The sequence below is a fragment of the Canis aureus genome, chromosome 11, assembly GCF_053574225.1.
Source record: "Canis aureus isolate CA01 chromosome 11, VMU_Caureus_v.1.0, whole genome shotgun sequence".
Taxonomy (NCBI): domain Eukaryota; kingdom Metazoa; phylum Chordata; class Mammalia; order Carnivora; family Canidae; genus Canis; species Canis aureus.
In genome coordinates this window covers 47089079-47111108 of record NC_135621.1, presented here as the reverse complement: position 1 = coordinate 47111108, position 22030 = coordinate 47089079, and the positions used below count along the sequence as shown (strand labels likewise).

The following is a 22030-nucleotide window of genomic DNA, read 5'->3' as shown; positions in this document are numbered from 1 at the left end:
TCTCCAGGATCGCGCCCCGGGCCAAAGGCAGGCGCTAAACCACTGCGCCACCCAGGGATCCCTCCTCCCAAGTTTAATGCTGCCAATATTTCTAATGCTGATCATTCTAGTCGGTGTGTAGCAACAGTTCATTTGGTTTTACTTTGCGTTTCTAACTTGTTCATAATTTGATTAGTAATGACACAATACTTTCCATGTGCGTATTTGCCATCTATATAGCTTCTTCTGTGAAGTGTCTGTTCAAATCTTTCCCATTTGTTAATTGGGATATCTTTTTATTACTGATTTTGATAAATTGTTACATACTTTAGAAGTGAGTCATTTGTCAGATATATGTCCTATGAACATTTCCTTTTAAATACTTATGAGATAATTTGACTTATGTAAAAGTTACAAAAATAGTACAAAGCATTTACATTTAGTCTTCATCCAGAACCCATAAATGTTAACAATTTTACCATTTACCATTTTTACTGTCTCTAACACACACAAACACACTAATTATTTCTGAACCATTTGAGACTGAGTGACAGAAATGATGCTCCTTTATCTCTAATATTTCAATGAGGATTTTCTAAATACAAAGATGCCCTCTTAACCACGGTACAATTATCAAAAGCAGTAAATTAACAGAGACATGCAACAATTACCTAATCTACAAATCTTGTTCAAAACTCATCATTTTTCTCTTGATATCCATTATAGAAAAAGAATTGCTAGACTCAAGGATCCAAACCAAGATCACATTGCATTTGGTGACTGTCATTAATCTTTAGTCTTCTTTGATTTGGAACAGTCCCTCTGTCTGCTTATCTGTCTGTCTGTCTTATTTATGTATTGTCTTTTATGACCATGACAATTTTGAAGAATATACATCATTTATTTTGTAAATTTTGTATCTTCATTTTCTTGATGGTATCATTTGGTGAAGAGAAATTTAAAAAAAAGAAATGTTTATTTTGATAGAGTATAATTTATTGGGGATTCTTTTATGGTTAGAGCCTTTGGGTCCTAAGAAAGTTTTGCCTACCCCCAAATCATGAAAATATTCTACTTTTTTGTTCCTATGCATTATGGTGGTAGTTTTGTATTGAGGTCTGTCTGAGGTTCATCTCAAATTAAATTTCCTGTGTGGACTGAGATAGGAGTTCAGATTTATACATATTCATACATACTCCAGTTGTTTCACCACTATTTCCTAAAAATGAATTTTTTTCTTGATCAAATTGCCATGGCACCTTTATTAAAAATCAATTGACTGTATATATCCGGGAGTTTTTTTCTGAAATTTCTACTTTGTCCCACTAGCCTGTTCTTTATGCCAGTACCACACTGTTTTAATTGTTGTAGCTTTATCCTAAGTCTTGAGAAGTAGTATAAATCCTCCAACTTTATTCTTCTTTTTCAAGATTATTATGTCTAACATTCTTTGCATTTCCACAAAATTTTAGACTCCAGCTTCTTCAAAATAAAGCCTGTTGGGATTTTGATTTTGTCTATGATACTATTTTAAGTGGTATATTTAAAATTCCTTTTTCTGTTTTTTGTTGCTAGAATATAAATACAATTGAGTTTTTGCATTTTAATCTTGCATCCTGCAATCTTATTAAATTCACTTCTTCTAATATTTTTTGTAGATTAGATAGGGTTTTCCACCATCACGTTGTCTTTGAATAATGACAATTATCTTTTTCTCATCTTTATGCCATTTGTTTCATTTCTTCTTTTCCTGTGTTGTACTGGCTAGGACTGCAGTACAATGTTGAATAGGAATGCTAAAACTGAAAATCTGTGCCTTGTTCCTGATCTCGGATTTCAAATTAAGCATTTTGTTAACTGTAAGCTTTTCTAGCATGACTTTTATCAACTTGAGGAAGTTCCCTTCTATTTCTAATTTACTGAATCCCTTCCTTCCTTCCTTCTCTTTCCCTTTCCTCCTTTCCTTTCCTTTCCTTTCCTTTCCTTTCCTTTCCTTTCCTTTCCTTTCCTTTCCTTTCCTTTCCTTTCCTTTTTTCTTTCTTCTTTCTTTCTTCTTTCTTTCTTTCTTTCTTTCTTTCTTTCTTTCTTTCTTTCTTTTTTCTTTCTTCCTCTTCCTCTTTCTCTTTCTTTTTCTTTCTTTCTCTCTTTCCCCTACCTTCCTGCCCTGCCTTGCTGCCTTCCTACCTTCTTTCCTTATTCTCTCCTTCCCTCTGTCCCTCCCACATGAATGAGTGAATTTTGTGACATTAACCATATGTCCTGGAAATCTAAAATACTTACTATCGAGTCCTTTAAGAAAAAGTTTCTGACCTTTTCTCTAGATAAAAATATAAAAGATACCCTGGTTCATAGTATATATATATATATATTAGTGTGGATGTAATCAAGAGACAGAAGCCATACTATAATTTAAACAAGAGATTAATATAAAGATTATTAAACATCAGATGTTTACATCAGATGTTAATATCTGAGGAGGGTTTACATGGTACTACAGGGCTGAACCAAGGACGGACAAACTTTGCAAGGAGAGCCGCCTCCGCAAGGCTCGCACTTAGACTGTTGGAATTGGCATAATAGCAGCAAAATGGATGACAGGGAAGTTCACTGATCTGCACAAACCTGAGCTGACCTGCAGTTCTTGGGCCAACAAGAAGCAATTCCCAAAATGCAGGCAGGGTGAGCCACAACCAGTGACTGGCCACATATGAGTGCAGAGAAGGTGGGAGCACCAGTGTGGGTAGGAGCTGGAGCTATGGTGCTTATGAATCAGGAGGGTTGGGGGACCAGAGGGTCATACGAGACAAACCTGGGGGATATGGGACTAGGGAAGCAGAAGGAGTTGGAACTCAGTGCAGGCAGGGGTGCTGCAGCATTGGGTGTCCAATGAGACAGTTGAAGGAGGGTTAGGTTGGGGCCGGGACATTGTCAAGGAGCTGTGTGTTCTAGACATGTGGTTAAAGCAGAGCGTCACTGGACATTCTCACATGTTTACTCAATAGTGCAGCCACCAGAAATGAGAGTATAGTCCCCTCCTTCTTCAGTGTTGCTCCAGCATCCTCTACAGAGAAATTTTAACATTGTGCTCACTGCAAAGAAATGCTTAAAGTAATTCTGTGGAATAGGTACTGAAGGGTAGATATGCAGCTGAGAAGTGATGAATTGATAACTGACATAGTGTTGTTGAAGAATGGAGTATCCTAGGTAGTCAAGTATTGGACCCACCCAATATTCTATTAGAGATTCCTGGAATAAAAGTGACAGATGAGGAACCTGAGTCCTACATTAAATTAATTGCTCAAAGCTAGAGATTTTAGGTAAAATTGTCTAGACCAATGGTATTAAAGAGTTAATATTAAGAATGAAAAAGTATGAAACTATCAAAAAAGAGTAGACATCATATATATAATGGGATTATGCATTCTAGGCTTTTAATGAATTGAATGAATCTCGATGGAAAATGCAAGTCTCTAGAATAAATATTATCATAACTCAAATAAAAAGGCAAGCAGACTGGGGGAAATATTTTTATCAAATAAGCCAATATTTTTATCAAATAAGCCAGGGGAAAGTCTCTGTCATTATTGCACAAAAAAACTCATGAAAATTTAAAGGAAAAATATCAACTTTAATGTAAATTGGCCAAGGACGTGAATAGCTGATTCACAAAGAAGAGACACAGTAGCAAACAGACATAAGAAAATGTTCAACTTTACTACCTCTTATTGAGATGCAAATTAAAACTATAATGGGGTACAATTTATGCATGAAATCTAAAAATAAAATAGAACGTTGCTGGAAAAAACTAGCAGAACTGGTAAACGATTGATAGTAATAGAAATTGCTAAAACTTTTCTTGAATTTAGATGCTTACATCTCTGGAATATACTCTGGGAATATAACTAAGAAAATAGTTACAAAAATAGGAAGAGGTATTTCCTGGCAGTCAGTTAAAAGGTTGGAAAATGGGAAATAATTTAAATGTGCATGAGAAGGTCAATAACAGTGTATATCATTCTATTAATTATGTAATTCCTTTGGCCATGATCATGACTAGTGACAAATAACTTGGACATTGACCAAAACTCACTACTAACACAGCAAGATAAGCTATTTCTCAAGATATGGCACCTAATTAAAAATAGAATAACCAAATTGTACTTACACGTTAGTATCACTGTGAAAAAGAATGACATATATGTGAAGAAAAACTAGAGCATAACATAAAATGTAAAATGAATTTATTGAGTTGATTTTAAAGTTCTTTTATTAATATAATTTTGTTGGGCAACCCTTCTTTAAAATGTGACAACCAAAATGAAAATAATCCAGGTACGCTGAAAAGAGAATAGTCTCACCTCTTTTCTACATGATATACTTCTACCAAGTCAGCATTTTTTGTCTTGAGCTTTTTGCCAGGTTTTGTGGAGACAGGCCATCCTGACACTTCACATCATATTGAATGAGGTCTATTAAACAATGCCTCTTCTCTGTACTTGTGGCTGATTATTTTGGATCCTGGTGCAGAATCTTACATTTGTTCCTGTTACATTTTTTCTTGGTCTGTATATTAAATTCATCATTAAAAGCTCTGAAGATTGGGGATCCCTGGGTGGTGCAGCAGTTTGGTGCCTGCCTTTGGCCCTGAAGACCCAGGATCGAATCCCATGTCGGGCTCCTGGTGCATGGAGCCTGCTTCTCCCTCTGCCTGTGTCTCTGCCTCTCTCTTTCTCTCTGTGTGACTATCATAAATAAATAAAAGAAAGAAAAAAAAAAGCTCTGAAGATTGCTGCAGCAACTTCTTACCAGACACATATCCAAAGGCAAGGGAAACAAAGGGAAAAATGAACTGGGATTTTGTCAAGATAAAAAGCTTTTGCACAGCAAAGGGAAAATCAACACAGCTGACAGAATAGGAGGAGACATTTGCAAATAGCATATTAGATAAAGGGCTAGTATCCAAAATCTATAAGGAACTTATCAAACTCAACACCAAGAAGTAATCCAATCAAGAAATGGGCAGGAGACATGAACAGACATTTCTCCAAAGAAGACATACAAATGACCAACAGACACATGAAAAAAATGCTCCATGTCACTCCACATCAGGGAAGTACAAATCAAAACCACAATGAGATAGCACCTCACACCAGTCAGAATGGCTAAAATTAACAAGTCAGGAAATGACAGATGTTGGCAAGGATGCAGAGAAAGGGGAACCCTCATATACTGTTGGTGGGAATGCAAGCTGGTGCAGCCACTCTGGAAAAAAGTATGGAGGTTCCTCAAAAAGTTGAAAATAGAGCTACCCTATGACCCAGCAATTGCACTACTGGGTATTTACCCCAAAGATACAGATATAGTGATCTGAAGGGGCACCTGCATCCCAATGTTTTTTGCATTGTCCATAATAGCCAAACTATGGAAAGAGCCCAGATGTCCATTGACAAGTGAATGGATAAAGAAGAGGTGAGATATATTTTTTTCATGAATACATATATATGAATATATATATGAAGATGTGATATATGTATGAATACTACTCAGCCATTAAAAAAATGAAATCTTACCACTTGCAATGATGTGGATGGAACTAGAGGGTATTATGCTAAGCAAAACAAATTAATCAGAGAGACAGTTATACGATCTCACTCATATGTGGAATTTAAGAAACAAAACAGGATCATAGGGGAAGAGAAAAAAAAAGCAAGATGAAATCAGAAAAGGTGATAAACTATAAGAGACTCTTAATCATGGGAAACAAACTGAGGGTCGCTGGAGGGGAGGGGTAGGGTGCGGTGATGGGGTAATGGACATTGGACATCCATCCATTGGATGGATGATGGACATTGAGGAGGGCATGTAATATAATGAGCACTGAGTATTATATAAGACGGATGAGTCACTGACCTCTACCTATGATAACAATAATATATGCTAATTAATTGGATTTAAATTTAAAAATTTTTTTAAATAGCTCTGAAGATTTTTTTTGGATTCTGATTTACATTCCTCATTTGCCATATTTCCTGAATGCATGTTAGCTATACATCCTATCCATATTCAAATATACAGAAGACTCCATCTGTTTACCTAAGGCCTTGATGAAAATGTTGACCTAAGCAGTACTGAACTCCAGGGATGTCCCTTCTACTAATGAGGACCTCTGATGACATTCATGTTCTAATTCGCTGAAATAACCTTGCATCCAGTACACATTTGCCATCTCTAACCATTCGAAAAGGTGATTGTCCTTCTTTAGTATGTGGGAAATAAGGGCATTAGACTTAGAGGAAAGCTCAAGCGATTTTCCTGGGCCAGAACCAAGCTTAGTTGTGATAGGGACCAAGTTTGCCCTCGGTGTCCAGTGTCTGTCACCTGGACCTTTGCCCCTGTCAGTTCTACCTGTCCCTGGGGTGGCATCCACGCCATCATACCCTTACTGTTCTCCAGGGTCATCAAATGCATCCCGCAGTTGCATGCTCTTGGAGTTAGCTGCATTTTAAAGGAGATCATAGTTTCACCTGGCTGGCTTGGTGGGTGGAGTATGAGACTCTTGATCTTGGGGTGGTGAGTTCCAGCCCCATATTGGCCAGAGAGATTACCTTAAAACAGCAGCAACAACCAAGTAAAAGGGATCAAACTTTAAAAATAAAAAGATGAAGTTGGTCAAAACAAGTGGCTTCTGCATCTTCTGGGACCACCTTTGAGGCTCCAGAGCCTCACCTGACTTTCCCAGAGAGAAGCAACAGACTCTACTGCCTGCAAGGATGACCCAAAGAGACATCTTCAGGGGACAAGTTAGGTTAGATCCCACGACAGTCCTCCTTAGGCTCTTTTTTTTTTTTCCTCCTTAGGCTCTTAATGATTTTTTTTTTTTAAGATTTTATTTATTTGAGAGCAAGAGAGAGAATGAGCAGGGGGAGGGACAGAGGAAGAGGCAGAAATGGGCTCCCTGCTCACCGGGGCTTGATCCCGGCACCCCAGGATCATGACCTGAGCCGAAGGCAGACACTTAACTGACTGAGCCGCCCACGTTTCCCTCTTAATGATATTTGGATAGAATTTACAATTCTTCAAATCTCATTAATTCAATTTTATTTTCCTTCTATTTTGCCAACTTTCAGGAAGGTGAGGGAAATATACTATCATCTTCATTGCCTGAGAAGCAGGCAAAGTGAGCCATTTTAAAAACTGAAAATAACTGCTTCTCCCACCTTGCGGGGCCTTTTCCCCCTGATAACTTTACACTGAGAGAATTCCTGCTAGGGAAATTGATGCATCACCGCTTCTCATGTGAGCCTCACCTGCCTCTGAATAAATATTTAATTTCCCCAAAGCCATTCCTACAAATTGCCTTATCATTTGCCAAGGATCTAAACCATCTTCCAGAGCAAGCCTGCACTCTCCCCCTTACTGATAACTGGGCTTATCTGTTTGCATTTCTACTTATCATCTGCTAGTCTGGCTTATCTCCTTATCAGATTGTGTGCTCTTTAACACACTGGACACCAGATGGCCCCCAGCAGAAGTGACTGCCTTATTACTCACCTATGGCCACAGTTTATGTGCCTCTGAACCTTAATCTGTAAATATCAGGTCCCTAGTACATCTGAAATTTGGTTGGACTGGGCAAATAGGAAAAACTTAGTTTCTCTCTCCAGTTTTTAAAATCAAAATGTATAATATACGCCTAGAATAATTAACAAATTGTATATTTACACACAGTAAAACTGAACGAATTATAGCTAGAAGCAACATCACTGAATCTTAATATTGGGGGGGGGGGGAAGCAAATCCCAGACTATATAGACCATAATTACACTTTTTCTAAAATTTAAAAATATTAAATCTACATCTTATTGGGGAGTCCCCTAAGCCACACTTGTTCATGTTCATGCTTGAATTCAATCCCTCTGGGCACAGCTAGTATTTATCCTTTCATTTCTCTGGCAATGAAATCATAGGTAGGTAGAACTGGTCTCACCAGGTTCCCTGAGTCCACTCTTCCTCAGCCCCTGATTCCTGGATGCCCCCCTTTCCCACACAGACCCCTCTTCATTTCCTTAGTGAGTACTGACTGAGGCTGAAGCAACCCAGGATTCACCTGAACCTCCCCTACTCCGATATCTCCTGTCCAGTTGGTAGGAAGCAGTGCCTTCTCCATAGCTCCCTCCTCACTGAAGTCTCCCTATTCTAGCTCAAGGCTTTAGGTTTTGAAGATCTAATTCTGGGTCTCTTGACTCGTGCTGTGGACCTCTTAGATACCCCACTAACTCCTCTGGGATTGCTTGGTGCTGATTATATCTTAAAGGATTGCTGTCCCTTCCATGCTGTTCCATACACACCTGGTTTACCTCAGATGAAACGTGAACAATAGGACAGATCCCCAAAGGCCACCCTACTCAGTGAGTCTGGCCAATTCTGGACCCTCTTTCCTGACAGCCCAGAATCTTGCTACTGGGTGCCTTTTTTTTTTTTTAATTTATTTTTTTATTGGTGTTCAATTTACTAACATACAGAATAACACCCAGTGCCCGTCACCCATTCACTTCCACCCCCCGCCCTCCTCCCCTTCTACCACCTCTAGTTCGTTTCCCAGAGTTAGCAGTCTTTACGTTCTGTCTCCCTTTCTGATATTTTACTGGGTGCCTTTTGCAGGCAAATTCACTAGTATGTTCCCCCTGCCCTGGCTCTTTCTGCTCATTTCCAGTCTCAGCTTATCTGTACCTTTCAGGTATGAAAGTTCTTCAGTAATAATTATTGTCACACACATCATTTCCAAAGGCTAATTATGTGCCCGATCTGCAATGGATGCTCTACCTCATTTTGCCAGATTCAGTGTACTTCTCCACTTCATTTTGTAAGTTAATTTCTTAAAGTCTTGTTTCCCGCCTCAGATTTTAAGAATGGTCTGCATTTCAAAAACAAAATCCAAAGGAATTTTTCACTTTCAAGATTATGCATTAAAAATGTCTCATGGTAACTACTATTTTCTCCAAATCAGTATTTAAGATTCTTTTGAAGCTCTGAAATGTTTCTGGACAACAAATGATAACCATCTGCTTCCAATCTTCCCTTCCTTTCCTACAGGAAACAGCTTTAACTTGTAGTGTAAATTACTGGGATTAGAGAAAATAAAGTATTTCCTGACAACGAGGGCTGCAAAAAAGTTGCACAAGGTAACTGAAGAGTCTCTGGATTAAGGATGCTAAAGGCCTTGATGAGGCATAGTCTCATGAATTATGTTTCCTCTTGTGTTAAATTCATTTCAGTTTTCTTCCAGAAGCCCAAATAATAAAACAAGAACTCTCCTCTCCTCCAGTTTGTTTTGTTGACTCAGCACTTCTGTTTATTTGCTTTCCCACTGCCAGAATCCCTTAAATCTGAACAATTCCCACTATCAACATCCCTTGAATCTGAACAATTAAGCCTGACTTTTCTTTGGGGAAAATTTTTCTGCATTTTGCTTACTTTGCTTCCCTTTAAGGGGTGTGTGTATGTGTATGTGTGTGTGTGTGTGTGTTCTAATTCTTTATTTCTCCAGTAAATAATATACACTTGATCCCTCCAAGTGTTGCATGAACTCAAGAATTTAAGCCTTCTAAAGACCATCAGCTCCATGAATAGACAATTTAATAGGTATGTTCAAGAAATCCCATGAGCTCCAAGTCCTCTCATTTTCAGGCTGCTGCGGCATCTGTTCCTGTAGTTTCTTCCCATAAGGGTGTCAGCCATGGGTACCTGGAACCCAAGGGGCTTCCAGACCTTGTTCCAGACAGGAAGGCTGGATTTCTCCTGGGAGCCGCTCCTGCAATCCAGAACCAGAGTGAGGAGGAGGCGAGTTTAGGTTTCCTTCCTTGATGGAGAAGTGTGTCCTTAGATACATGCTTTCGGTGAGGAAAGTGAGTCTGGAGAAATGTGGAGGCTTTGTTAAGTAAATTTCTCCAAAGAGTTTAAGTTCCTTTGGCTGGATTGGTGAGTTTAATGATTAGATCAGGGAATCTGGTGGTGTCTGCTGTGTTAGAAGGAAACAAATTTCTGCAAGACTATGCAATATCCTTAGGAGAGATTTGTTTCTGAAACCCTCTCTAAGTTTGCAAACGAGTTAAAAGGGATATATATTCCCACCTTTAAACTTCAGACTGAAAAAATAAATAAAAATAAATAAACTTTAGACTGCCAGGTCTCCGTTGTGTCCTCATCCAGTATGGATTGAATTACTGGTAAAAACATCCCAGTTAAGAGTCCAGGGTGGCGGCTCCCGGTTAGGCAGACTTTCCTGTTTTCTTGCTCCTCTCTCGCTCCCCTTGGAAGGGATGCTGATACGAATGGGCGGCTTCTGCCTCTCCTGGGACCGCCTTTGAGACTCCAGAGCCTCACCTGACTTTCCCAGAGAGAGAGAGAGAGAGACAGAGAGACAGAGGGAGGGAGGGAGGGAGGGAGGGAGAGGGAGGCAACAGACTCCTTCCGCTGTCCGCAGAGCAGTGTCCTGGGGCCAGAACGTTGGGGAGGGAGTGAGACCAGAGCTGTTGCCCAGAACCAGAGGAAGCGAGGAGACGATTTGCCAGATAGAGGCGCGCCGCGGAGAACTCCAACTTTGGCGGGTAAGGATTGCGGGGCTCTAGGGCTGGGAGTGCCTGGGGCGCTGGGACGGGTACCGGGTCGCTGGTGCCATCCAGCCGGGACGTGGACTGAAGCCCGCGCGGGGCCGCGCGGGCGCGAAGCACTCCCTGGAGCGGGCGTGGCGCTGTCCGCAGCCCCCGGTGCTGAAACCGCACGGGCCGCGTCTAGGCGAGAAAGGGGCGGAAGCAAGGGCAGGCTCCGGCGTCTGTTCCCACCCCCGCGCACACACACCCCTCCAGCCGGGATCACAGGACAATGCCGTCCCCTGTGCCTAAGTTCATCGCACCCCTTACACTCACGTCCGGCACCCGCGCTGGGCGGAGCCGAGCCGGGCTGAGCCGTCGGGGCAGGAGGCTAAAGGAATTGGCTGGCTCTCGCGGGGGACAGGTAGGGGGTCTGGGCCTGACACCACTCCCGGGAACGCCTCCCTAAGACATCCTGCAACCCAGAGGCCGGGCCCCATACCTCCATGGCCGCCCGTCCTGGAAGAGGCTCTTTGGCTGCCTCGTTTCTGCGGCTTCAGTTTGGGGACTAGCAGAGTCTCCCCGAGTCCACGCCGCGCGTGGGGAAGTTGTATCCGTGGCTTGGAAGGAGCGGGAGCTAGGGAGATCGGCGGGCCAAGGACAAGGGACCGCCTCCGCTAGACCCTACTCAGCCCAGGGGATCCAGAGACAGCTGGGCTGAGGAGAAGGTAAAGAGTTCAAATTATTTAGAGAAGTGGGCATTCACAGTTTCTCTTCTTTCTTCTTTTTTACTGATAAAAATCATAATCCGCGGTCTTGGCCACGCTGGGCCTTGGGGCTTAGTGCTTGGGTATTGAGAAGAAGGGCAGCGGGCCCTCTGATCCCTTGCAATCCCCTAACCGGATAATCATACGGGCTCTCTGTCCTGGTCCTAGGGCTTTTCTCCGTAGCTCAGCTCCCATCCTCAGTCCGATTCCCTAGGAGGCTCTTTGGTTGTCCTGGCAATCCTGGACAGGAGCTGGGGCCGGGTGACTGGGGAGATGGGAGGTTGTTTCATTTTTCTACCCTTGTAACCCCTCAATTCACAACTGCCCTACTTTATGCTGTTTCAAAGATTTTAAACTTTATCTTTCTAAAGAGGGTGTCTCCAGCTAGAGGAGAAATGTGGCCTAGGATGAAGGGGAGGGAAGAGCAGAAAGGACCTGAAGCTGGCCCCTGGGCCTCTCTCTCCATGGGTCGGGTGCCTCCAACAAGCAATTTGCTTGCTCAGGACTCCCAGTGAGAGCTCTGCAACCTCTCTCCTGGAAACCAGGGCCAACGGTGAACACTCCTCACCAATCTTCTAGAAGGGCTAACTGGGGTCAGCATGGTCCTTGGTACCCCAAACCACTGCGCAGGGGTACTCCCCCCTGGGTTCGGGCTCTCTCCCGGACTAGGCTGTCCAGATCTGTAACTTTTTCTACGGACCTTGCGCCAGCACCGCCCTGCCCGCACTCTCCCCACCCCCCTCTCAGCTGCCTCCTGCGTGGTCGCAAGCACACCACACACACACACACACACACACACACACACTTTCGTTCATAAAACTCAGTAACAATATCATTGTCTGGGCACGAGGTCACTTACTCCCTTGGTGAGAAATCATTGGAAGGGGCGGTGAAAATTTGGGCCATGAGAGGGAAGGTGACTACAATCGCTGTTGCTCTCTGTGCCAGGTCTTGTGTGCCAAAGTCTTGGATTCTTGAAAATTCTGCCAGCCCAGGGAACCCAGCTGGGATTTCACTAAGCTGGTGGGAGCTCCTTTGGTAGGGATAGGGGTGGGGAAGACACAAACTGCCCTTCCTTCACGTGAATGCCCAAGCACAGGCACCTTTCCTCTTCAGTCTCCGTTCAGCCCTAAATGGGGTCCTTGCTGGCGCGGGATGCCAGGCCAGGTGAATGGCTGCTCTGTGGGTAACTGACTGATCAGAGCAAGATCTCAGTCGCTTTAGCTGGGACTTTGTCCAGGACTGCGTGTGCCCCTTGTCTTTGATGTACCCGTTTTTATGCCTTTTCTATCCTCATTCACTATCTGCCAGGGATTGCTGCGTCTGGTTAATAATGGGGTTGCCATGGCGACCAATCTCCCATCCCCATGGTCCTCAGGAGGTAAACACTTGGAAGCTGCAGAGGCTCTTTGCTAGCTTCCCCAGATTGTGCATGGACTTCGGGTTTTCTGGGGGCATGGGGGAGGGATGGCAATGACCAGGCTCTGTGAACAGCACTCACACACACACACACACACACACACACTCCCTGCCTAGAGGCTAGTTCACCTGAAATCTTTTCTGATCCCTGCCAACCACTGTGCCCTCCTGATTCAGATCGTCAAACTTTTATTTTCCATCTCCAGTTGCGTACACTGAGGCCAAGGGGTAAATGGTTTTCCCTCTGACCTAATTAATATTAGGTGCACACTAACTACTCTTGAGTACAAATCACAAAGCTAAGTCCAGTGGGAGATAGAATTAATTAAACAAACACAAGCCATGCTCTCCGGATCTCATGGTGTTGGTGATAGACAACAGTTAGTGATAGACAACAGTTGGTGATAGACAACAGTTACAGTCCCTGTCAACTGGGCTCTGCTCTGGGCTGAAATAGAGGTAATGATAGTGCCTGACGGTAGAGAAGGTGGGAGTGACTAACTCCCAAGGGCAGTCATATGGAGTTAAAATGTGAAGGATGATAGGAATTTCAACTGGTGAGAAAGAGGAGAAACATCTAGACAGAGACTACTGAGACCAAATATGTGTGAAGCAGCCAGAAGAGGATAGATCCTACTGTGGTAATGTAAAGACTTGGAACTTCGCAGGGGCTAGCCCATCCTTTGTTTATGCAACATCTGAGGTTAGGAGGAACTGGGGGACCCTACATCATGGGAGGAGTCTACTGGCCAGGACCTGTTATTCAGCCCTCACCTGGCCTGGAAGGGAGACTGAGAAATACAAGAAGTCCAAGGTGAAATTTAGTGAGTCAATAGGAGGGACAAGAAAATTCACAACACACTTAAGGAAAGCATGAGTAATTTGGTTTGAATGGAGCTTCCCTTTTAGTCTGACATGATCAGGGTTATGAAAAGCCTTGAATGTCAGTCTAAGACTGCATGCTGGAGAAAATGGGCAACCTCTGAAAGTTTCTGAGTGACATGATTCAAACCACCTTTTAGAAAGACCCTGCTACTGGTGCAGAAGATTCATTCATTCATTCATTCCATACTCACTGAGCACCTCTTAAGTGCCAAGCCTTGGAACTATTACAGAGGTGAGGCAACTATTTCAACAATCCTGGGGAGGGAGGCCAGGACCCCCATTCTCACTCCATTTCTGAATTAGTGAATGAATGATGGAAGAGGACAGAGGGAACAGACAGTTGGCAGTGTAATTGAGAAGACTTGGGGATTTTGGATCTGGGGAATTGAGGAAGAAGGAGGACTAGAGGCTTATTCTGGGTGATCAGTTGGCTTGGGTGTTCATAGTGTTAACCCAGACAGGGCTCCAGGGAGGAAGAGCATATTTGAGAGTAGTTGGGGTGGTGCCATTCTGGATAGTTTTGTACTAGTGATGCTATTTGCTGCCTATGCTGCATCTCACACATTGCACCCTGGACTTCATCTAGTACTCAAAGCACTTTGTTTTCCCTCCTTTGCAGGACTTCACACATTACCTCTTGCATTATAACAATGCAGTGTAGGGGTTAAACTCAAACAGGCTTTTACTCCCTAGTTCTGCCACTGGGTGACTTTGAACAAGTTATTCAACCATTCTGAGTCTCAGTTTCTTCATGTGTAAATTGGAAGTAATAGCTATAATACCTGCTTCAGTGGGTTGTTGGGAGGAGTGAGTGAAGTAATTGGAGTGAATTTCTGAGCACAGCACCTGACACACCAAGTGCTCAAAGTTAGATATGAACATCTTATTACTTTTCATAATGACACCATACTTTATAATCACATCCCCAAAATTAATTTTCAAAAAAGAACACTCTATCTTTGTACCTGCAGCTAGGCTAATGAAACAAGTCCTTGGGGAAGAAAGGGAGGTTCTTTGCCTGACCATGTTGGTCCTGGGTGTGTGTGTGTGTGTGTGTGTGTGTGTGTGTGTGTGTGTTTGTGTTGGGGGAGAGATAGAATTCTGAGGAGAGTATCTATAGGGCTGGCTACAGAGATGTGGGTTCTCCAGCTCTAGCAACATCTGGAAAGCAATTTCATCCTCTTGGAGTCTCAACCTGAGCAGCTGAATCTTCTTGCAAAGCAGTCACTTAGAAATTGCGCACACATAGAGCAGAGGAAACCACTGTCACATTAATTCCAAGTCATCTCTGCATAAAACCAAGACACTTTCTAGGCATTGGACATGCCTCTGTCTGGTGGTTGAGTAATATAATTGATAACCTTGTTACAATTTCAATGCATTCTCTTTCACCTCAAATTTCTTCCTGTTCTTGGGAACAATGTTAATTTTTTCTCAGACAGGAATTGAAAATCTGCAGCTGGTGTGTTCATACTTCCTTTTGCTTGTGTTATAAAAAGGCACAGAGTTCAGAAGAGAGAGAGAACTCTACCCCACAGCCATTCGGTGGTTCCTTGGGAAACCAGACACAACAACCCTAACTTGGACTCCTTTCTATCTTGGTGTGGGGACATTCCTGGGTTTGCCTATCCTCCACTCCACAGAAAAGGAAGAACACACATTCTGACTTCCATTTTCCCTCATCACCTAGAAGCTCAATCTGACCACAACTAGACACAACCTCATGGTCTAAGAACTGAGCTGCTCTTCTGGACATTTATTGGGCAGATAGAAGCAGCTTTGTTACCTACTGGTCCCCAAAATTGACCTTGTTTCTTGCGAGGCAGAGGATTGACTTTGTAAGCTCTAAACTAGATTGCCTGCTATAGTGCTACCTGTGTGAAACATGTGCCTTGGTTTGCTCAACTATAAAATAGAGATAATAAGAGTTATCCTCATAGAGTTCTTATAAGGGTTAAAAGAGTTCTGATTTGTGCAAAGCTATAGAACAGTGGCTGGCGCCCTACGACCCAGCAATTGCACTGTTGGGGATTTACCCCAAAGATACAGATGCAATGAAATGCCGGGACACCTGCACCCCGATGTTTCTAGCAGCATGTCCACAATAGCCAAACTGTGGAAGGAGCCTCGGTGTCCATCGAAAGATGAATGGATAAAGAAGATGTGGTTTATGTATACAATGGAATATTACTCAGCCATTAGAAATGACAAATACCTACCATTTGCTTCAACGTGGATGGAACTGGAGGGTATTATGCTGAGTGAAGTAAGTCAATTGGAGAAGGACAAACATTATATGTTCTCATTCATTTGGGGAATATAAATAATAGTGAAAGGGAATATAAGGAAAGGGAGAAGAAATGTGTGGGAAATATCAGAAAGGGAGACAGAACATGAAAGACTCCTAACTCTGGGAAATGAACTAGGGGTGGTGGAAGGGGAGGAGGATGGGGGGTGGGGGTGAATGGGTGACGGGCATTGAGGGGGGCACTTGATGGGATGAGCACTGGGTGTTATTCTGTATGTTGGTAAATTGAACACCAATAAAAAATAAATTTATTATAAAAAAAAAAGAACAGTGGCTGGCATAGTGTAAGCTCTCAAAAGTATGATCAATATCATTATTACTAATGTGATATTTGGCATTTCTCTCCTTTTTACCCTTATATACAAGGACCAGTATCTTGTAGCAGATACTGTTAGTTTTTCATTTTAATAGAAGTTTTTATATTAGATTTAATATGACTTCTGTAGATATAATTCAGATGCCATAAAAGTCATCCATTTAAAGTATACATTTCAGTACTTTTAGTAATATTCACAGTTGTGCAATCATCACCACAACATAATTTTAAAACTTTTCGGTACTCCCAAAGAAATCCTGTAGCTATTAGGAGTCATTCTTTTTTCTGGTCACCCCCCATCTGTACCCCTTCCCCCAGCAACCACTAATCTATTTTCTCTCTCAATGAATTTGCCTATTCCGGACATTTTGTATTAATGGAATCATACAGCATGTGGCTCTTTGTGTCTTGCTTCATCCACTTAGCATGTTTTCAAGGTTCATCATGTTGTAGTGTATGCCAATATTTTATTCATTTTTATTCATTTTATTCATTTATTATTTTATTCATTTATTCATTTTCATTGCCAAATAACATTTCAATATGTAGATATACCACATTTTGTTTATCCAGTTATCAGCTGATGGACAATTAGGTTGTTTCCACTTTTTGGCTATTACAAATAATGCCGATATGAATATTCATGTACAAGTTGTTGTGTATTTCATTTCTCTTAGGAATATACTCAAGACCAAAATTATCGGATCATATGGCAACTATGTTTAGCATTTTGAGGAACTTCCCAACTGTTTTCCAACATGGTGGCATCATTTACATTCCTACCAGTAGTGTGTGAGGTTTCCAGTTTTCTCCATATCCTTTCCAACAGTTGTTATTATCTGCATTTTTTTATAGCCTTTGTCATTGGTGGGCAGTAGAATCTCACCATGATTTTGATTTGCATTTCCCCATGACTAAATATGTTTATATTCATGTGTTAGTTGGCTCTTTGTATATCTTCTTCAGAGTCACGTGTACTCAAATCCTCTGCCCACTATTTAATCGGGTTGTCTTTTTATTATTGAGTTGTAAGTGTTCTTTATATATTCTAGATGTAAGACCCTTACCAATATATGATTTAGAAATATTTTCTCCTATTCTGTGGGTTGCCTTTTTTACTTTCCTTTTTTTTAAATATTTTATTTATTTATTCATGAGAGACACACACAGAAAGAGAGGCCAAGACACAGGCAGAGGGGAAGCAGGCCCCATGCAGGGAGCCTGACGTGGGACTCGATCCTGGATCTCCAGGATCAGGCTCTGGGCTGAAGGCGGCGCTAAACCGCTGAGCCACCAGGGCTGCCCCTTTTTTACTTTCCTAATGGTATTGTTTGATGCAGAGGCTTTTCATTTTGATGAAGTATAATCTATTTTTTCTCTTTTCATTTATGTTTTTGGTATCATATCTAAGAAACCATTGCCTAACTGAAGGCCTTAAAGATTTATTACTGTGTTTTCTTCTAGAAATCCTATAGTTTGAGCCCTTATGATCCATTTTGAGTTCATGTTTGTGTGTGATGTATATTCTTTTACATGTGGATATTCAATTTCCCTAGTAATATTTGTTGAGAAGGCTGTTCCTTCTTCCATTAAATTATCTTGTTATCCTTGTCAAAAATCAATTGATCGTAAAAGTGGGAGTTTATTTCTGGACTCTGAATTCTATTCCATTAATCTGTATACCTATCCTTATGCCAGTACCACACCATCTTGATTACTGTAACTTTGTAATATGATTTTGAAATCAGAATGTGTGAGCTTTCCAACTTTGTTCTTGTTTTTCAAGATTTCAAGATTGTTTTGGCTATCTGGGGTCCCTTGAATTCTATGTAAATTTAGGATCATCTTGTCAATTTCTACAAAAATTCCAGCAGGGATTTTGATAAGGTTGTGTTGAATCTGTAGATAATTTGGGGAAGTATTGCCATATTAATAATATCAATCCTTCCAATCTGTGAACAGGAAATATCTCTCCATTTATTTATACCTTCAGTTTCTTTCAACAATGTTTTATAGTTTTCAGTGTACAAATCTTCAGTTTCCTTGGTTAAATTTCCTAGGTGTTTAGTGCTATTAAAAGTGGGATTGTGGTGGCTCAGCAGTTTAGCACCTTCCTTCGTCCCAGGGCATAATCCCAGGGTTCTGGGATCGAGTCCCACATCAGGCTCCCTGCATGGAGCCTGCTTCTCCCTCTGCCTGTGTCTCTGCCTCTGTGTGTGTGTGTGTGTGTGTGTGTGTGTGTGTGTGTGTGTGTCATGAATAAATAAATAAAATCTTTTTTAAAAAATGAGATTGTTCTCTTAGTTTCATTTTCTAATTATTCACTGCCAGTGTATAGAAATACAATTGATTTCTGTATGCTGATCTTGTATCCTGGCATACCATTAAACTCATTTATTAGTTTTAATATTTTTTTAGTGAATTCCTTAGGATTTCCTATATCCCATATCATGTCATCTGCAATATAGTTTATTTTTTCTTTTCCAGTCTGGATGCTTTTTTTGTTTTTCTTGTCTAATTGCCCTGGCTAGCAGTATAATGTTGCATGGAGGTGATAAGAGTGAATATCTTTGTCTTGTTCTTGATCTTAGGGGAAAGCATTCAGTCTTTCACCATTAAGTGTGAAGTTAGCTATGGTTCTGTCATAGATGCCCTTTATCAGTTTAACGAACTTCTATTCTTATTTGGTTGGTTGTTTTTATCATGAAAGCATGTTGGATTTTGTCATACAATTTTCTCATGTCTGTTGCATTCATCATATGGCTTTTGCCATTTAATTAATATGGTGCATTACATTGATTGATTTTGGATGTTAAATCAAGTTTGCCTTCTTAGGATACATATCATTTGATCATGATGTAAAGCCCTTTTTATATATGGGTAGATTTTGATTGTAGTATTTTGTTGAGGCTCTATGCATCGTAATGTAATTTTCAAAGTGTCCTCTCATGTAAGTTCTGGGATTCAAGTTGTTTTTATTTATATTGTACAATGTCCAGTGAATTTTAACATTATATAGTTTTTCCATTCTGTTTTTGAAGCTCTGGAATACTTTAATTCTTCCAGTAGGATCACATTCACACACAAACCAGGAGAGGACTGTAGGCACAATATTTACGCTCTACAGTTATATTTCATCATGGAACTTTTGGAATGGAAGGACCATTAATAATCAACCAAGGCTTGGTTTTCAGCTCTATTCCACAGAGTTCCCTAAGGAGTTCTGTGCACGTGTTAAGATTTTTAAATGTATTTTCCCAAACTTTAGTATACTGGATACCATGATCAAAATTAATTTTGGTGTCCCACTGATTGTCTTTTTTTAAATTGTAGTATAGTTGATACACAATGTTACGTTAGTTTCAGGTATAGAACATAGTGATTTGACAACTTTATATCCTATGCTATGCTTACCACAAGTGTAATACCATTTGCCAGGTGTACAACATAGTAATTTGACAACTGTATATCCTGTGCTATGCTCACCACAAGTATAATACCATCTGTCACCATACTACACTATTATAGTACACCCTTGACTATATTCCCTATGGTTTACCTTTGCTCTCCATGACTTATTCATTCCATAACTGGAAGCCTGTGTCTCCTACTCCCCTTTATCTATTTTTTCCGTACAACAACCATCAGTTCTTCTCTGTATTTATGAGTTTCTTTCTTTTTTAAATTTGTTTGTTTTTGATTCCATATATAAGTGAAATCATAGGGCATTTGTCTCTCTCTGTCTTATTTCAGTTAGCATTATATCATGTTGTCACAAATGGCAAGATGTCTTTCTTTATGGCTGAGTATCTATTGATTGTCACTTAGGTTGCTTTTGTATCTTCGCCATTGTAAATAATGCTGTAATGAACATAGAGGTGCACATAGCCTTTTGGATTAGTATTTCCACTTTGAGGAAGAGGTAAATACCCACTAATTGTCTTTGTAAATGTTTTCAAATACATTTAAATAAAATAATACAAGTAAATGTTTTATTCATTGGGTTTCTGTGGAAGTTTTCACTTGCAGTAAGTCCGTGTCCATCATTAGATGAATAAACCAAAATGCTGGATCACTTGCCTAAATTGGAGGCTGAGCTAAGAAGAGAATCCAGCTTTCCTTTCACTCAGTACAATGCCCTTGGCCACCTACATTGTCTTTCCAATACCATTTGCCTCAAACAAAAGATATTTTACTAGAGTTTCCCCCTACATAAGCCTAGGACTGCTTGAAAACACACAGGCTTCGTCCTTGCCTATAGTAATGTGTGTTCTGTTCCTTGTATTTGTTCTGTGGGCTGATTCACAGGTCTCAGAGTGATTAAGTAAGTGGCTTAGCATTGGATAGTTTCCTTTCATCCTGCAGTTTCCAGATTGGATAGGGAAAGAAGGGAAAGACAATTTGAAATGTACTTTAAAAAAAAGTTCCAAGGCATGTAGACCATGTGGGAGTTATTGACTTCTCTTTGGAGTTTAATTTGACAAAGCAAGGCTGTCCAACCTCACATTTACTGAGAATTTGCTGAGTGCTTTTGCCCAGAATGATGCTGAGAAAGTTGAGTTGTAGAGAACTGAAATGGATGAAACCCAGAGAGAAAATGGATGGTGCCTCACTAATGGGACCTGACAGCTAGCTGCTGGCCATATAGGAGTCATAACCTAAAACAATGATAATCAGAAAGTCCTGCAGTGGGTCAGAAGAGTATGCATTTTGGGCTCTTGGCACCCCTTTATTGTCTCAGCTACATTTAGGGATTGGAAAATGATAATGTTTCAAATGACACAAACCGAGCCAGGACTGGTTTTTCATGTTTAAGTCTTGTCTTAAAGACAAAAGGACAGAGCATGGACAATATTTTTTTAGTATGAAGAGAAAAGGACAGAACATAAACAATATTTTTTTAGTATGAAGAACTAGTCATCATAAGAAGGGACGAAGATTTTTTTCCAGAAGCACATTTTAGTTTAGAAGAAAGAGATTTACATGTTTGACTTCCTTTGTTGCTTACTTGCTCTCTCCCTTATAAAGTTCCATCCATGTTTAAGTAAGATAGAAATGTTCAGTGTGACTCATTCATGGAGCATTGTGAGAATCAAATGAGTTAATACACATTTAAAGTTATTGGAACAATACCAGGCAGAGAGTAAATATACTGTTGTTATTAGTATCATCATTGCAATTACTCACCTATTCCTCCTCCATTTATGCCACCCCCTTTTTATTACCCACCATGTGTATATACACTGGTGTTTAAGAGGATAAAATATTTTTTAAGTAAAAGGAAATAGTTCTTGTCTTCAAGTCTTTTGGAGTTAATAAAGAAATGAGAAAAGTATGAGAATAACTGGAGTGCAGGTGAGCTGTGTTAGATTCCTGGCCTACTGGTGTCCAAGCCAAGATCAATGGAGAAAGTTAAAGATATGCACTAGAGCACAAAAATCACAATGAACTCCTTTAAGGTGCATAGCACAATGGCTAACACATGGTAAATGTTGAATAATGTCAAATAAATATTGTGATCACCTGAGAAGCCTCCTCAGACCTCCTTGGCCTCTGAGGCAGAATTAGTGTCTTCCCCTTCCACTTTGCTCCCCACCACACCCCTACATCTATTTCAGCACCTCTGCACCCTACACCCCCCACACTCTCCCCACCCCCATTTCCATTCCTGTTTCCCTCACACAGTTGTGTGATTTCAAAGACAGAGACCTATCTTCCTCACCTTCGTAATTTTCAGGGCCAAGCACCATGCCAAGTGTGTTTGAGG

The 22030-nt window shown here is 40.9% G+C and overlaps 1 protein-coding gene and 1 long non-coding RNA gene across 4 annotated transcripts in view; one reads left to right on the top strand and one right to left on the bottom strand.

Moving 5' to 3' along the window:
- VWA3B (von Willebrand factor A domain containing 3B) overlaps nt 1–22030 on the top strand; it is a 247173-nt gene that overhangs the window by 219683 nt on the left and 5460 nt on the right. Inside the window, exon 29 of one of the 3 annotated variants that reach the window (XM_077915126.1) lies at nt 9073–9126. The exons of 1 other annotated variant lie outside the window; for it this stretch is intronic. In XM_077915126.1, coding sequence (XP_077771252.1) covers nt 9073–9111 — 39 coding nt within the window. In that variant the 3' untranslated portion in view covers nt 9112–9126. Of the gene's footprint in view, nt 1–9072; nt 9127–22030 lie in introns of those variants that run through there. One more of the 3 variants, XM_077915125.1, reaches the window with a different exon arrangement.
- Nucleotides 9630–12649, bottom strand: LOC144324022 (uncharacterized). The gene is made up of 3 exons (XR_013389403.1): nt 12195–12649; nt 11071–11285; nt 9630–9790 (listed from the first exon to the last, which is right to left on the bottom strand). It is a non-coding gene; the product is annotated as an uncharacterized LOC144324022 (long non-coding RNA).